Source organism: Strix uralensis, chromosome 11 (genome assembly GCF_047716275.1).
Source record: "Strix uralensis isolate ZFMK-TIS-50842 chromosome 11, bStrUra1, whole genome shotgun sequence".
Lineage (NCBI taxonomy): Eukaryota > Metazoa > Chordata > Aves > Strigiformes > Strigidae > Strix > Strix uralensis.
The window spans coordinates 20737991-20756367 of record NC_133982.1 but is presented as its reverse complement, the minus strand read 5'-3'; the positions used below and the strand labels follow the sequence as shown (position 1 = coordinate 20756367).

General features: G+C 38.9%; 1 protein-coding gene across 1 annotated transcript in view; it reads left to right on the top strand.

Moving 5' to 3' along the window:
* The first annotated feature begins 431 nt into the window (after nucleotides 1–431).
* SH3GL3 (SH3 domain containing GRB2 like 3, endophilin A3) overlaps nucleotides 432–18377 on the top strand; it is a 54430-nt gene continuing 36484 nt past the window's right edge. The window contains exon 1 of the mRNA XM_074880531.1: nucleotides 432–572. Within this exon, the coding sequence (XP_074736632.1) occupies nucleotides 528–572 (45 nt within the window). The 5' untranslated portion in view covers nucleotides 432–527. The remainder of the gene's footprint in view (nucleotides 573–18377) is intronic.

Genomic DNA, 18377 nt, shown 5'->3' with positions numbered 1-18377 from the left:
CCTATAAAGAGAAAATCGGAGCCTTATTAGAAATAAGGCTAGTTAGATGAAATTGGTGAGCTAACAGGCCTTTTGGTTCTTAAGCAAGAGTCCTGTGAATCGGAAGGATGCCCTGGCTGCAGCGCTGGTGCCACCTGCCCGCAGGGATCCTTTCGGCTTCCCCCGCCGAGCACGGCCCCGCTCCCCGCAGGGGGGGCACGACACGGCTCCCCTCCCGGCGAGGGGCTGGGCCGGGCCCGCTCCCCACACGGCGCCCGCCTTCCCCTTCTCCGCTGTCTCCATGCAACATCGCAGCGTGGGCGGCCCCGAGCGCTCTCATTTGCATATCCCCCGCGAGTGGCCAATAGGCAGGCGGTTCTGGCGCTGTCATTTGCATGGGCCCCGGCGGCGGCCAATGGGGTGGCGTCCGCCGGGCGCGCTGGGCAGGCGATGTTCCCCTGCGCGCGGGGCGGCGGGTGACACAGCGAGAGGCCGGGCCGGCCGCTCGGCCTGGGCAGCGCCGCCGCCTCGGGGCGCCGCGGGGGAAGATGTCGGTGGCGGGGCTGAAGAAGCAGTTTCACAAAGCCAGCCAGGTAAGGGAGTCGCTCCCGGGGCCGGAGCGGTGGCGGAGCCCCGGGGGGGGCTTTGGTGTTGATGGGTGGTTGCGCCCGTTCCCGCCGCTCGCCGCAGGGCGCAGCGGCTCCCTCGCCCTTCTCCTTGGAGGTGGCGGCATCGCTGCTCTCCGGCACCCGGTTTCCTTCAGCCAAGCCTCTGGGTCCTGCCTTTTATTATTGCCGCTTAGCCTCTTGTGCTGATCCTTACAAGAGAGCGTCGCCCGTTTCCTTCTTTTGCTTGGGGCTTCAGGTCTTTTAGTTATTAGTATTTGTTATTTAATGCTGGGTTTTCACTTGTGCTCTGAGGCCTCAGTTAAAGATGTAGGCTGTAGGGTACTAGCTTTCCCCTAAAGAGTTCATTGTGTTGTTCTGCCACAAAGTACTGGTTTATTATCCTACCTGGCATACCATGCATTTGTCCTATAGAGGGTATCATACGTTTCTAGAGTTTTCCCTCCTTTTCTAGATGCTGTACTGTTTATCTTTTCCTGGGTGAACTTTCATCTTCTCCCGACCCCTTTCTCTCCTGTTCCCTTTTCTCTTTTATAATGTGTTTCTCCTTAACACTTTTGATTTCTCTTAAGAGATAAACCCCTTTCTGTCAAGCAAGTGGACTGGTTGAATTACATAGCACAGTAGTGCCGACCTGAAGCCCCACATTGGTGCAGCAGCAGTGGGATTCTTCTCACGGAAAGTGTTTGGAAGCCTCAGTGGCTTTGCTTGCTTGTTCCAAGCCTGAGAGATCTGTATTTCTGTTGGTTCTCATTAATGATAATGGTGATATTGAAATTAGCATCTGTAGCCTGTTCGGTCAAATTGGACAACTGCTCTTGTCTTGGTGAGAGTGGAAAAAATAAAGGTTTGTTGAGTGCTTAGCTGTCATCTTTCTAGGTCCTCCTTCAGATATGTCACTTGTCAGCAGCCCAAATGCAGAATGTGCACTTTGTTTGGATATAGAGATGCTAAATAATGTTATAAATCTGTATCTTTTAGTTAACTTTCACAGTTTCTTTGAGAAAATGTGGGACTTACAGGGTAAACAAATCCAAGGACAATTTATAAAGGGTTTGGTTTGTTTTGCACCTGATTTATGCTGGTAAGTGATACAGCCTTTGCTATGGTGAGTTGTAACTCAAGAAGCAGAAGGTATTTATCTGAGGAAGTTAGAGAGGTAACCACAACAAGTGCTGTCTCATCTAGCAACTGGTAACAGTGCAAATTGCTTAATCTTGTCCAGATGTCAGGTAAACAAAAAAAAAAAGAGGGAGGGGATCTGATAAAAGTAGTCGTAATGGCAAAAAAGAACAATAGAATATTATTAATTTGACTGTAGAGTCATAGAATCATAGAATGGTTTGGGTTGGAAGGGACCTTAAAGATCATCTAGTTCCAACCCCCCTGCATGGGCAGGGACACCTTCCACTAGACCAGGTTGCTAGTACATTTATTGAAAAGTTGCAGTATGACTTCCAGAATTCATTGCAGTAAGGAACGGTGATGTATAACTCGAATAATATTCTTCTTCTCAGGGTGGGTCAAAGGTACAGTTTCCACTTATTTTTAAATGCAGGACTGAGCGAGGAATTTAAAGTAGTTGATTGAAAAAGTCTCTTTTCAGGGAAAGAAATACTGTTTAGTAGGAAATTAACGTGCAGGAGAAAGATACTAGAATTGAATGTTTTTCAGTGCTTGAGGAAACACAAGACGCCTCTTGAGAGCTCATTCTGGAAGAATTCAGATAAGATGTTTGGCAAAGTAGTAGTGGAAAAAATAATAGAAGAAATAGCATATATATAGTTGACCAAAGCATCCAGGTCTAAATAACTGATATATTTATCTCTGACACGTAATCATGCCCGTACGTATAAAGGCACAAACTAAACAGTTGTTGAAATTTAAAAAAAGTAAAGTGGAGCATGCGAAATGGAAATATTGACACTCCATCTCTTAGCTAAAATCTTTAGCAAAATGGTAAAACAAGCAAATGCAGAGTATGAAAGAGGTATTTCTCAACAGAATATCGCTAAGTACTGTAGGATCACTTAAGGAGACTTATACCTTTGTGTATTGAATGGATGAGAGATGCCAAGGGTAACTTAACAGCAGAGACAGGCATTGCTTGGGGAAAGAATAAAATTAATTCCTTTAGTGTTCCCAAAGGAGAATGGGGGCAGATGACAAAACCTGGCAAATTTCCCAGAGGACATTGAGGAATACTGAAGGGAATGAGACTTGTGCCAGGACATGTGATTAAGGAATAAGAATAATATTTGAAGCCTGACAGAAACTAAAGACAAAAAATTTGAAGGGTGAAGCAAGTGGGTTAAGACAGTCTGTATTTAACAATTCATTCAGAAATGTGAATAAATATCAGAGAACTGACAAGATCTTTGTATTTTCAAAATATACTATTTCCATGCTAAAATAGACTTCTATTCAACTGAAATAAAGCACAGTTCCAACTGAAATATAGAGTAATATAGATATATAGTTATAGAAAGATTAAGTCAAATAAAATAAATGGAGTTCATCTATAACTGTATACTCTAACTGAAGCACTTAACTGTTGCAGAACTGTTTTTTGCAAAAGCAATGCATTTTGGTTTTGTTTTTGTAAAAAGCCTGCCTCCTCTGTATGTCTTTATGTACAACTTCTGTGTTAACTAGCTGTGATCACCTTTGTGTGTAGTCTTCTATTCTGTTTAGAGGGTCCAGGAAAAAAACAAACAATACTTACAAATTTATACATGCAGTTGAGGTTTCTGGGATGTTTGTCTGGTGCATGTCAGCTTAGTTTATCTGAAGTTACAGTTAAGTAAACAAGTGTTTGCTTTATAAAAGGTCAGCAGCTAACTTCTTATGGTTACTAAAGCCCTCACCAAAATCAGGCGTGACACGCTATTGCAGACTTGGTCGGTGTTGTAAGAAGTCACCATGTCTCTGTTTGTAGTCCAGCAATTCACAATAAGCATTCTTGATGGTTTTCTCCTAGACTTTTTTACCCAACTGTGTTTTTTTTTCCCACTGAAAATAACATGTGTATATAGGTTTTCACCTAAGTATCTGGTAGTGAGATTCAGAAGACAACTCTTGAGTTATGAGCATCTGTTGGAATTACTGTAGTATAAAGTCTGCACCCCAGAGTGAGTGGCATTTTAAGTGTTTTTCTATATATTCCAAATATAAGCTTGCAATTCTGCTCCATTATCTGTATCCTAATAATTGCTTCCTCTGGTGTCCCAGAACAGATAGACCCAAAGCTTATATATAACCCGAAGGTTATGTATCTGTTATGTAACAGATAATAGCTTTCAGGTACACTAGAATTTTCTTTACTATGCTTCTGATTTAGGTTATAAGTTTAAATTGAAACACTCAAGTGGACTAGAATGAGGATCGCTTCCATTCTGTCCATTTATTATCAGCGATGATCCCTTGAGTATAACTCATTTGACTAATGAAATACCAAGCAGAACCCCTGTAGTGGCTTACCACCTCTCACTGGCTGAAGTGAGGGCAGGCTGTTTCTCAGAGCTGATTAACCTATGTGCAAGTCTCATAGAATTCAGCTTTTTTTCTGTTTTAGAATATATTTTCAAATAGATTTTTCTTCTTTATTAACCTTTGGGGAGTTCTGTTCATGATGAAAATTTGTCTCCTGTCACTTTCAGCCTCTGACATATCTGTTTTCCTGTTTTCAGTTTGAAACCTTTTGATGTAGGTGGGTGTATCTCTGCCTACCTTTTTTGTAGGCCTTGTTCTCGTGGTGGTTGTGCATGTGGGATAACCCAGGTGGTGGGAGGACTGCATCTTCTGATGCATACTGGGAGTATTTTTAGAGTGGTGTTTCTGTTTAGAAAAGCAGTGAGCGTAGAGAGTGAATAAGAAAGCCTTAATAGGCAGCAGATGCTATTACAACTTCTGCTGTGCTTTAAAACGGCAGCCAGGCTACTATCTCAGTGTAAAGATGTGTGATTTTTCTAAGTAGTTGGAGACTAGTGAGCTGAGAACCTCCCTCCCTTAGAGTCTTTTGAAAGCTCCATCATGATGCTGGCATAGGAAATCTGCTGTTGACCTTTAATTCATGTTTTGTGTCTTTTTTAATTAATTGTAGCTGAAGTCTGTGTATGTCAGCAGTCTCATCAACAGCTTATTCATAGTGTTTTTCTTAGGCTTAGCTTTTCAGTGATAGCAGAAAGTAATACTTTCGTTGAGAAAACACATGAATGCCAATTATTGTGAATATCTTATTTGTAATATAGGCATCAACAGTTATTGTTAGCCTGTGCACACTGGTTTCTTCAACCTTCTCCTATTGTCAGTCAAGAAAGAGAGGCTCCAAGAGTGTGAATCAGCAGCTGGCTCTATTGTCTATAGAGAGAGCCTAAGGGTGAGCAGACTTTCTAACCAAAACAACCAAAGTCTGTTACAACTTTTTTGCCTTCTGAAAGTGATTTAACCTAGTGTAATAAAGTGTATGCTCTGTGCTTTCATCTCTTACATATTCTGAATGGCATTTGTCTTTTCAAGTACTGCATCCTTTTTTTAGCAATGCTTTTAAAAAGGCATTTTTCTATTTTAAAAATTTTTTTTAAAACTTTTGGCTGTCACCATCAGTTGAAGGGATGCTCCTGCTTCTCTCCCAGATTTCTTCTTTTACTCCATTGATTTATATGGCATTTTGGTCCAGTCTGTTGGAAGGCAGACCAGATCAGAATCAAGACCTTGTTCCCCAGACAGAATAAAGTCTTGTGATTGGGTTTTGTTGTGGTGGGTTTTTTTGTTGTTCTGAGTATTTTTCTTTTCTGTTATGTTAGTGATGAATGATACTAGCCTACTCATAATGTTTAAGCCTTTCTTAAAGTCCATGTTGGCACCAAGTTAATGCACAGAAACTTTATTTACACAAGTGCTTTCTAGCAAAGGAAGTACTTTGGTAAACTGAGGAAGAGACAAACTTCAAAAAGAACCCGAACTTGGCAGTGAGACATGAAGAGAAACTATTTATTGACTATGTGCAGATGTATTTCTTTCTTAGGACTATAAGCTGTTATCATATAGTCTGTTAGAGATACTGTCCTGTTCACATACAACCTGAATTGGGCATGATGAATCCAAGACCTTAGAGAGAGTGCTTCTATCCTGTGCCTAGTCTTTATTAGATAATTGGATGTACTGATTTGCAAATCTTATAGAATTGTGGGGCAGGACAGTGGTGAGAAGGACATTAGAATTTAGTTTGTTGTCTGAGGTGTATTGAAATGGATAATTATACTTCTTGTACATATTTCAGAAAGGAGAGTAAACCCTCAGCCACTCTCAAGGATAAAAAATAAAATTCCTCTAGCCTCTATGTATATGTAGATATCTAATTAGACAGTATCATTTGTCTTTATTTGTGTCATGGCTGGAGACTGTTGTTATACAATCCAGTAATTACAAAACTATAATGTAGATTATACAGTGTTCATCTTAAATTACTAAAATGATGTGAGGAGAGGCTGAGGGTTTGTGTGAATCTTTGAAGACTTGTTAGTTCATGGAGTGTTTGGGTGTGGGGTTTTTTTGTTTGTTTCTTCTTTTTTTGTTGGAAAACAGTGCTTACAAAAGGAGAAGTCCTCATTTCGCACTTTCTTTCAAAGCAATTATTAATAAAAGGGAGGGAAGTATGGTCCTGTGGCCAAGATCAGCATGGATTTGGTGGTGGAAGGGGGTGTGTGCAGTAAGGGATCAGTAATCTGCACTTCACCCCTCTTCCTCTGGCAATAGTAAGGCTAACTCACTTGCTTTTGAGTTACATGGCTGACTTTTGGTTGTGCAGCCCACCCTGCTTATGCTGAAGCTTGCCTCCTGTGACCAAAGTACTGGGCTAATAGGTAGGAAATAGGAAGATATTTCCTTCTGGCATGAAGGTGATTTTCAATCTTAAAAAATGTATCTGGTGGAGTTAGGAGGAGGGGGAAACTCGCTCTTAAGATTTATGTTTACAGTTGTATTTACAATTGTATTTATCACCTGCTAAGTAGCCTGCCAGTAAGGCATAACTGTAGGCAAGAGAAACTTTGAGTGCTTTGGTCAGCATACAAATTAGCAGAAGATAGCAATCGTATGCCTCTGCAACCTTTACCAATGCACCTCTGAAAGCTTGCAATAGATGGATCATAGTGCTGTAAATTGTGAATCTAGCAGAGGTGGAGCTATAGTTTGGAAGGAGGTTAATTATATTTTACACATCAAATATTTGTATATATAAAAGTCTGAATGGCATTGCAATAGAAAATAGTATAGCATAATGGAATGGAAGCTGAACTTTCTCCTTGAACGTGTCTCCTTTTATAGATTCTTGGCTTTGCTGAAGAGTTTTGCACAGGCATCCTGAAAGTTCGAGTGAGAGCTGGCACTCCATCCTTAACTCATGCTGTTGTCTGAGTCACTGCGGCACATGCTGGGTAATATATTGCAGTGCAGTCTCTTGAGAATCCTGCAGTGCTGAAAAACAGACAAGTGAAGCACAGCAACAGCATTGCATTAAGATTTTCTTTAGCATCATTTGCTAATTGTTACTTGAAGTTACTTAAATATCTTGAACAGATACATTTCTATCAAGAAGTTGCATTCCTATACAGAATTTGGGACAGACTTTATAATATACATATAGGAAGACAGATTCTGCTTAGTTATACTGATAAAATCTGGGATGACTCAGTGAAGGGTCTCATAGGAATGTGCAGCCTAACTGTGTAACTGGGAGCAGAATCTGGCCTATAACACCTCTGTCCCAGTGCTTGCTTCCTCTTAAGATAAGAAAGTTGTGTATATTCAGTGGCACAATATACCTGCAGTTCCAGAACAAATTATTGCTGAAGAATAAAAGTGTTTTTAATATAACGTTTTGTCTGTTGTGCCATCCAAATGCCAACACTTTCTTTAAGCACGTATGTAATTCAAGTTACAAAATGCATCCCATTCTTCATACCTTCTGTAAGAACCATATAAACCCCAAACTTTAGCTTATAATGATATTGTTAAGAACAAACTGATTCTATTTATGTTAATGCCACTTTCACCTCAGTATATTGCGATAGTCTAATTCTATACTGTGCTTTGTTCTCATGGTTAGGCTCTTTCCTGTTTGTGAAAGGAAGCCACTGGTGGAGTTCTGTGACTAGTTGAGAGTTGATGAGGCAGGTTTTAACAATGCTTTTAACAAGTCTAGTTAGAAAAGGGCTAATCATAGGTTAGATTACACCTTGAATTCTATTTTCTAGAGCCCTAGTGTCCTATCACTGTGTACGTGTTTCTATTATTAAAGTTATTAAGAGTTACATGCATTGATGGGAGAATATACCAGTTAATTTCCTGCAACATCTCAAATAGCAGCAGCTGTGTATGTGAAACACAAAAATAACTTGGCCTTACATGCTTTCTATTCAAAGGACAATGCCGAGCCTCTGATGAGAATTAATTCTGTTTCTGTACTACCCTAATTAAATTACATTTTTGATACTGTACCTGTGTTTAATGAACTGAAACGACTGCAGTGAAATTAGCCTGGTTAGGAACTGAATATGATTATAAGAATCCAGGACTCAAAGGAAATCAAGGGGTTCTAAAATTCCCTTTTCTATGATTGGCATTGTTTCTGTTCTTGTGCAGTCAGGTTACAGATCTAAGGTGAAAAAAGTGAGAAAGTATTTTTAAATATTTTTTTTTTACCAAGCAAAAAAAATATTAAAATATTAAAAACAAGTATAAATGGTCCTAGGTAGTAACAGCCCCTTTATTCCCTTGTGAATGCTTTGCAAATACAAATAGGTCTCACTGTTCCCATTCTTTACAGATGCAAATAAATGAGGTACTTGAAGGTGATGTGACTTCAAGGTTAAGGAGCTGGTCAGTGACAGATCTGAAAGTAGATTATGTGTTTCTAGACTATAGAAGCAATGTCCAGTCATTAGAAATTCTGCTTTCAAACTCTGGGAGGGTTTGAAAAAGGTGTGTAGAAGAACCATGTCACATTCACTATGGGTGTTTTTTTAATTCTTTTTTATTTTGCATAAGTTGTATAGGTAAATACAAAATGTAGTTATGAGTTTGGATTAAAGCTTCTGTATAAATGTTGTGTAATCCTACTGATTCACATTTTCACTTAATTTTACTGTTTTTAATACCCCTCTGTAACAGGCAAGCAATGTTTTAGAAGCTAGGATTTTCAGGTAATGCTATCTCCCTAGCAGAGAATAAGCGGGGGAAAAAATTTACTTAGTTCCATAAATCAGATATGGGATTGGAGGTCAGAAAGTCATTGTTTTGATTCGAAATTATGAACTTCCCTTTCGCAGTTCTGTTGATAGAGCTAGAAGGTGAAATTTGGTGCTTGTGCTGTCTGCTTGGTCAGAGATTGCCACAATCTTGGGAACGCTTTCTCTTTCACGCAGAGAATGTAGCACCTGTCAGCTTGGCATCTGGGTCACAGTAGATGTGTGCATGGTGGCAAGGGAAGAAGCCCAGTTAAAGTAAATTATTTATCAAAGACTATAATTTTTCATCAATTCAGAACAAGTGGTTCCAGTCTGCTGTGTAGAAATTCCTTCCAAAGAAAATAAGAAGATTTTTGAAGATGTCAGATTGAGTTCTGCTTTTGGTGTAAGCTCCTTGCACGTCTGCCTGGAGGCACTGGAACATAGCAACTGTTACTTACCCTTAAGATTAACTGTTTATTGTTTTATGACTTTTGCATCCAAATACTCCCTATCTGTTTTTTTTGTAAGTTGTAGTAACCACCTAAAATGACTTTGTGTTGGAGGTGGGGCTTTTTTGTTTGTTTTTTGTTTGCTTTTACTGAGAGGTGGGGAGAGCAAGCAAAACTTCACTTCCCCGGGCTGTTCTACAGCTCTCCACGTGCTCAAAGACCGTTGACATTGTTCTTCAGTGGAATTCTCCCTTCCTTGTACTGTTTAACCTAAGTTTGTGCTGTTGTCTCTTACAATATTTTAATTTAATGGGAAGGAAAACTTCTGTGGTGAACAGTAGGAAAGAGGCACACACAAACACAGGTGAATGGTAAGCTTAGGCAGGGAGTTACTTGCAGAAATACCTTCATATTTGAGGAAATATATTGCAGAAGAGACTCCAAGATAAGTATTTCTTCAATGGATACTTTCTCTCATCAATAGTTATGCTCTGTAGGTTTTCCTCAAACCGCACACTTGGTTACTGCTTTCATGTATTGCGAGAGGGCCAGGTACAGGAGCACTACTTGCGAAGGGGCTGAAGGCATTGGTAAACCCCAAAGTTGCTCAACTGCCGGACTTGTAAATGGTTGATGCTGGAGCATGGTGGATGGTTGCCCCTGTGGGTATATGTAGTACTGACAGATAAGATGAAGGACTCCTTTGTACATCTGTAAGAAACAAGAGGAAACTCAGTTTGGCTACTAGTGTTTGCGTCAGGAGCTTTTGTGCCTGATTCATCAAGAAATTGGGTGTGCAGTTTGCAAACCTGTTCTGTGACCCAGACTGGGGAGAATGTTTAATTGTGTGGGGAAGACTGATGATAAATGATGATAAATTGACTTTGGCTACCTGTATGAATATACTGCAAAGAAAGTTGACTCTTATTTTCACTGTTTTGTTTTCTTTTGTTCCAGTCTCTGACCCTTTGTTTTCTCTGTTCCATTTGCCATTACACACATAATTTCTTTTTAGCAATCAGTTATCTCAACTTTATGCTGCCATTTAATACGCTCTCTCGGACACATTTCTTTGTTTCCCTACCATTAGGTAAAACTATTTTAATTACACAGGAACTCAGACTATATTTTCACCTGTATTTTTTTTGTGATTCCTTCATACACTTAGAGGGAGGAGTGTATTTTTTTGTGATTCCCTCATACACTTAGAGGGAGTGTAGCCTTTTATATCAGCAAAATGGATCTTGCATGGTTTCTACAAAGTATTTTCCTTTTTTTAACGTATTTTTAATGTATTTTTTACATTTTTTTACAGTACTTCCATTATTATGTGTAAATATAGTGTGTGTACATATATATAAAACTTCTATTTCCTCCCCCACCATCTTTAAGCCTTTAGATAGGAAAAACTCCTCACGGATAGCCTCTGCCCAAAATATATTTGCAAGATGTTCTTAGAAGGCAAGAAATCTGCCCTTCAGTTTTCAGACTTACACATCTGAGCAAACATTGCTTATAGAAGAACTGAGAATTCAGCTGTGTGGAATGACACTTACTCTGGGCAGTGCTGCCCTGGGTTGCTGGCTCTCTGTCAGAGGTCTAGGCTGAATTACACAGTTTCTTTATCAGATACATTCGTTGCTGCTTACGTTGCTTTTTTGACATTTGTGGAAACAATCTTTAGAGCTTGTTCGTAATTTATTGTCCTACTTCTGAGTTCTAGTCAGATTAACGAGGGATTGTAGAAATGAAGCCTTTCTGTGTGGGATTGGACCCTGCTGCAAAGAAGAAAGAACAAGTTCAGACCGAGAAGTCTTGTGCTATTGATAGCTTGCATAACAGATTTGTAACATTGCATTTAGCACTTCTTTGTCTATCAGCACATTTGGGAAGCAGCCAGAAGACTAGTACAGCTCACTCTTATCTGATGAACAAACAGTTCGTTTATACAAGGGGCAAAGATGCACGTAAATATAGCTACTCTTGCACAAAAGTAGTAATGCTTCTGGGAATTGCTTTTTTTGGATTATGTCAAAATTACATCTGTTATGAAAATGAGGAAATTATTTTGTTGTGAAACTTCACAAACTCGTCTAGCCGAGTGTTGTTAATTTCTGTGGTATTTTATTCAAAATTATAGAAAATTGGAAAAATGATAGTTTTTGTAAAGCCTAGTTTCAGGTGGAAGAAGCTTATTCATGAAGATTGTATGCATTCTTCTGGAACATTACTCATTTTATGATCCAAAATAGTAATTGCTTGCCTTGTTAATTACTTTTTGTAGTATATCATCTAAGTTATTCCTTCAGCAGATGTTCTGTTGTTGCCAATGTATGTGAGACTGAGTAAATTTCATGTTTTGTTCATCACTTGGAACATGTAAAATACACCAAATGGACTGTCTTTGCATCAGCACTTTGGCATATATGAAGCCTTGACACTCATTCTAGTAATGCATATTATTATTATTCTAGCCAAAGTTGTTGTTCAAGATTGGTGCAAAAGGGAAACCAGTTTTTGTCAACTTGCCAGTTATTTTCTAAATTCAAGTGACTTACATGTACAAAAATTACAAGTGTTGGTATGACAGTTGTAGTTACTACTCAGAAAATACTGCTGTGCAAAATCCTGTCTGTAATTCTTTTCCTCTTCTAATATTCCTGGAAGTTTACATTTTTCTGAGTGTTTAATTTAGTTGTGAAGATTGACTCAGTGCATTCACAAGGATTGCTCAAAATAGTGTTCAAATGTCATAAAAAAAAATTCAATTCCTTTATTTCCATAATCCAAAAAGTAACTGTAAAATTAATTAGGTACTGCAGGCATTGTTGGAATTCCTGTCAGTTAGGGCTTTAATTTATGCATATCATTCTGCATGGCCCATCTTAAAGGGGTTAAAAAGTAGCCAATCTTGGATTTTTTTTTTGTACATACTTTTTCAAGCAGTGATTTGAAATTTTGGAAACTGTGATTCTGTATAGTATGCAATTTACAGTTGTATTACTAATAATGAAGAACACGTTTCTATATGTATATTATTAATTATCATATAGGTTTGATTAAGATTTAAAGGGCTATGTCTACTGCTTTGTTTGTATCAAGAATGCAAGAATCATGACATATTTTCATTGCAAGTGAGTTTGTTGGTGATTGAGATTTGCCCTTCAATGATCTCATCAGCTGTGGTTCAAGGCTCCTGTTTCATGGGACTTGGCTTGTTTTGCTACTGATGGATGTATGGCCTTTTTTGTAGGAATTTCTTGCTTCAAAGCCATGTGCCAGTACAGAGGAGGGTGGTGCCTTTTGGCCTCATTTGCACTAGTGCTTCAGAGCTCGTTGGGTATTTCTGCAGAGGTCTGTGTTCTGTGTGTAAATTATGCTTGGAAAATTTTTCCAGTTTTGAATTTGATAAAGTTTGATAACAATGAAATACAGACAATTCTGTGTGCGTGCTGAGGGAAGTTATTTTCTGTCCCCATGGATGAAGTCAGCGGTGCATTTCTGCAGTGCTGCTGTTACCACTAGAAAGAATTGTGCCTTGTGGAGATTCAGGACAGTCGTGTCTTAGAAGTGCGACTGGGAAGTCCTGTTATCCACAGCTGCATTTTAGTTTGCGGTGTTGTGTGTAACAACATGTTGCTGCCTAAAACCACTAGTATGTTTTGAAATGGAGTTATGAAAATAAGGCAAAAATGTACGGTGACTTCCTCTCCAGACTAGTCACAGTGAATGCAGTGATGAAAATAATTTTTTTTTTTCACTTTTCACTGTGATATTTGGAGTTCTTCATTTTCTGTTAAGTGAGTGAAAGCAGCATGGATTATTAAAAATTTTCAGATACCCAACAGCGTTTGAGACTTGTTTGTTCCATTTAGGTTTTGCAACTCATGATGAGCACAGGTTGCATTAGCAAAGAGAGTAAGGTATCTTAAGTCCTTTTGTTTTTCCAATGGGTATTGTTGCTGAGGGCCTCACAGGAATCCCAGCAAAGTCAGCAGTGCTGCAGAGCTGCTGGGAAGCACATTGTTGGATTTTTCAAAATATTTGAATAATAAGACTGTAACACCATTAAAAATTCATTGCATTTGTAGTGGACCCAGGAACAGGAAGCACATTACTTCACAGGGCTCTAGTGCTGAATGTGAACTTAAAGGCTTGTGAAAACTGTCAACTAAAATAGCTTAAAAAAACAAACAAGAAACCTCTCAGAGGAGACAAAAAGTCTTGCTGATTCAGAGCGAAAGTGCACAATCCATGTACAGCAGGAACAGGTGGATTGCCTTGAGTAGCAAGTAACAGGGACTGACTGTGTAGCGGAAGAATGTGGGTGTTTCACAATGTACTAAAAGCAGTGACAACTGCAGGAGTGACTGCTCAAAAAAGTAGGAATGATGCATCTAGAATCAAAATAATGTGCAGCAAAAAGTAAGGGTAAAAGAAGGAGTTGTCAATCCATTTTATAGTGACTTAATAAAATCCACAAGGCTAGTGTAAGTGCTAAAAAAATGGAAGCAATAATTTAATAACATTGAAGGACAAATTTCTAACCTGATTATGTCGGAATGGAATTCTGTAAGAATTACTGCCTGATGGAAAGTAGTTTCTGAAAGAGCAATAAACAGAGATTATTTGTCACTTTCCATGCACGCAAGGTAGACTTGCTGATAAACATTATGCAGACGTGGTGATGAGCGATAGTATGCTAATCTGGGGAGAAGTTATTTCTAAACCAAATCAACTAAAAGTTATGATTTTGACTGTCAGTGTATCTGGCTATATACAGTTTCTCTTGACATTCTTGTTGTTTTGCTTCCTCTGTACAGCTCACTTGGGGCTCTGTAGTAGATGATCTTGACCGCGTTTTTTACTGATGATAGTGGATTTGCTAAAACTGTCACTTTAAACTATGGCTCTGCCAAGGAAATTTTTACTTTACATAAATACATAGCTGTATAGTAACTTTTAAAAACTAAAAATGGTACTCCTAACTATTCACAGCATATCTTTTAGTGTTAGCAGCTCTTGAGTTTAGACAAATTTAAGAGCATTTAACCCAAACACATTAGCTTTGAGCTTAAAGCTGTAAATCACTATTAAAAGTGCCCATGTTTTGTCTATGTTATTTCTCCTGTGGTTGGTCTCTACTGGTGCTCAAAAGTATTTGCAAGGTAATTTCTAAGACTCAAATTTACTGCTTGTGGTGTTGAATGTATAATGAGATATGCCTGACTTCAGTGAAGATTGTGTAAGTATATTCTGACTTTATCAAAATCAGAATTACGTTAGCCCAAAAACTGAGTAAAACTCCCTGACTTTTTCCTAGCCCTTACTTTGACAGGGCTTTCTGACATAAGTGATTGTTTCAGTCCTGCATGTGGGCATTGAGGATGTACTTAAGGCATAAAGTCAGGAGGAGGAGCTAGGTGCTTGGTGTCCTGAGAAGGAGGCCCAATATACTCAGCCTGAAAAAAAAAAAATTAAAAAAATTGAACTATAGTTTTAGACCACAGCTGATTTTTATTTAAATGGGTTTTCAATAAAACCATCTAGTAAGCAGAAATCTCTGGTCATGGAAAATGCAGGAGGGCAACTGGGTAGTCATGAATTATGCAGTGCAGTTAAGTGTTTTCAAGAAGAAAAAATTATTTAAATGTTTTAAGGATTTTAATTGCCTATTCTGCACATGCAAGCCATGATTTGTGTTGATTGATCTCTCTTATTTGAAGAACTAGAATTTAATTTTTGTTTCAAATGATGTAAAAAAAAAAAAACCCACAACACTAGCATGTGTTACTTTAAAAGAGAAATGTTGCGACTGCCTATTCTGTAACTCTAATCAAGTCAGACTTCATATGGACCCAGCTATAGGGTAATATACTGGGCTGTGATTCCATGAAGCCCTGAGGTATTTGCATGGGTAGCTCTGGGGCTGTTCATGTGTTGAAAGCTGGCTAGACTCTCCTGAGTTCAGGCCTGTGCTATAATCAGTGATGTATTTAATGTTAGCTTTCATGCAAGCCAGTGGGTGCCATCTTTCGTGAATAAGCTAGGGTAGGTTAAGCTGAGAAAAGAGTGAAGGATCCATTTTCTGGGGTTAATTTCAGGGCATTGTGCTAGAACTGGTCAGATAGTGTTCTGGGAATGTGAAGTGCAATAGATTCCTCTTAGAAGCTATGAATCAGAGTAGTGCACTCTTCCAGAACTATGACTGACAATATGCCAACATTTTCTAGAATAAGGCAAAGCATAGATTTTCACTAGACTGAGTGACAATTGCTAGATGTCATGTGAAGAGGATAGAAATGAAGAGGTATTGAATGGACAAGGTAATGTAAAGCTAACTTAGTTTAGGACAAAGAGGTCATTAAAGAAGTCAGACTACCTCAGATTGTTTTTTGTACACATACCTTGCCACTGCGTGTGCAAGTGCTATGTTTATGGAATCAGCTTTAACAGCTGGATTCCATCAGACTAAGGATGCAGTTGTATGGCAATTTGTATCACCCTAAATCTAGGCCGTCGTAGCCTTGCTCTGCCCTCAGAGTAAGGTCCTGCCCACTTCCTTGAGTTAGCTCTGAGTGCTTGTGTGATCACATACTAAGCTGATAGAGGCAGCTTATCCATCTGAAAATTAACCTAGCTCAACTGTGTGATTAGCTTTCAGGTGGATTAACTCACTGAAGCAGCCCATGGTGTAGTCACACGAGAGCTAATACCAGTGCAAGGGAAGTGGTGGGAATGTCTCGACAGGGATGAAGAGGATTTAGAGAAGGCTAAGCGGCTGTGGAAAAATACCTTAATGAATAGTAGGATGTTTTGTTCACATTCTGAGTAGAATAACCTATGCTTTGTAAGAGATTTGTATCTCACTGATGTTCTGAATGACTAGTCAACAAGAGATCTCTGCTACCAGTTCCCTGTGGGTTTAGTGGTGACTATCATGATTATGATAATAACCATGTGAGGACAAACAACAGAGACAAAAAAGTCTATCCGTATTCCAGCAAGCTTGTAGTCCAAATGAGTGGGGCAAATGAGTGGTTTAAGTGAAATGATGGTCAACCTGGATGTAGATAAAAGTAACGTTCCTGGTGAAAGCAGCACCTCAGGCCATGTAACCTACAAATCCTTTGAGTGATATGCACAATGAGATCTGAGAGTCTTCAGTCTGACTTCAGTGGAAAACTGAGAAGGCTGTTGAAGGAGCCAGGTGGGGGAAACATATATTTTCTGAGTAGAAGAAAGAATGACTTTATTTCAACTGTGATGAGTATCAGGGGAAGGAAGTTCTGCTCGATTAGAGTAAGGACTAGTGTGACACATGATGTAGAACAGAGATACAAGTTAGGGTAAAGTTGTAAAAGGATGTTAGCGGTAGCAAGAGACAAGCTAACCAGTAAAAAATAGATGTGGTATAACTTCTCATGTTCTTTCAATACTCTTTGGATGCAACAGAATGTTGTAAGGGACCACTTTGACAATTACTTGGTAGCACCTGTAAAAGCAATCTTTAAATTCAGTCATGAGACACATGTAATGTAGAAACATCTTAAATAACATGGCAGCTGGAATAAGAAAGAAGATAATATGAAAGGCCCTCATATTACTTGGAAAGGAAGCGTGTAAAGGGGGTTATTTAAATCTCTAATTTTAAGGGCTGTGTTTACTAGCATAATCACCCTTTCTTACCTTTGCAGTGAGCATATATGAGTATGTCAAAAAGAAACCACACCTTCCTCACAAGCACAGAGAACAACTTTAGAAAGAGGGATTGTTTTAAGGCCAAATTAGGATTGTATTGCTGCCAAGTGAATTTTTGCACCGGGAGCTTGTGGAGGGAGAAAGAAGTGTTAATGTGGTAACAGCCAGTGGAACTCACTCTGCGTGTAACTTGTCATTCACAGCTCTAGCTCCTCCATGCAGAGGAAAGGGGATGAAATATTACCTGGTTGTTATACCTGAAACAGGATGCCTGAACAGAGGCAGGAAATGGTTCTGGCAGGGTACGTACCCACCACTGAGTCTTGCTGGTTGTCCTTCGTCACCCTGCAGAAGGACTACCTCTGTGTGATGCAGCCACTACCACCACTCGTTTGCAGTGCTCATGCCCATGCTGGGTCAGTCTATTCTGGCTGGATAATCAAGTGCTAAACAGATCACAGTTTGGAATAAAAATCCCCAAATTTTACTTTTCAAAGAAATTCAGAATGTTTTCTTTAACAGAAGTTTGGAACTGAGCAATGAGTCAGTGAAACTGGAAAAGTGAGGAAGGATATTAACTAAAGATTTTTTTTTTTTTTTTTATGGCCCTTCGATGGCTTTACGCTTCTGTTTTTAGGATATGCTCACTTCCACAAACAGCAAGATCTTAAACAGATTAGGAAACAGTATTTTAGATTTGAAAATGAAATACTGAAGTAAAAGAATGATTCTGTCTGTGTGGAGCTTTATGGTTTCAGATATGTCGTTGTTCTTGGCAACATGAAATCTCACATCAATGAATTTGAATTTTTGTCAGAGGCTTCAGTGTAATCGGGTTTCCTCATTAAAAGCACTTGTATCTACTCTTCTGAAAAGTGGACAGTCTTGGGTCTCACACTCTGTTACATAGTCTTTTAAGTAGGCTTGCAGAGCAAATAATGTGTCTGCATCTAAAATTTAGATGGATTAGTTTATTACATTTGAATTCTTAGGAAGATGTTTTCCTTTTGAGACATGTACAATAATGATTACTTTCAATTTACTAATTTATAAATGCATGTGTAGGCATCAGTGTTGAGTTCTTGGGGAAACAGTGGAGGTTTGTCAGGAAAGTGCTCAAGGTTTTGCAATACAAAGTAGTTTTGTTGTACAATGCATGTGCTAAAGAATAGCTTTAGCAGACAAGTTTGACTAAAATGCTTAGTAATACTGTGACATGTCACCGCCTGGTGCGAAATGAGTCACACTCTATAGAAATGCAAAGTCACATTATAGAGTCCAGAGTCTTGAACTTTATTCGTATATGGACAAGAATGTCCTTTGTCCATGATACTGTTTTTCTTCAATATATGTATACATTTAATTTAAGCTCATAGACACCATGCTGAGTA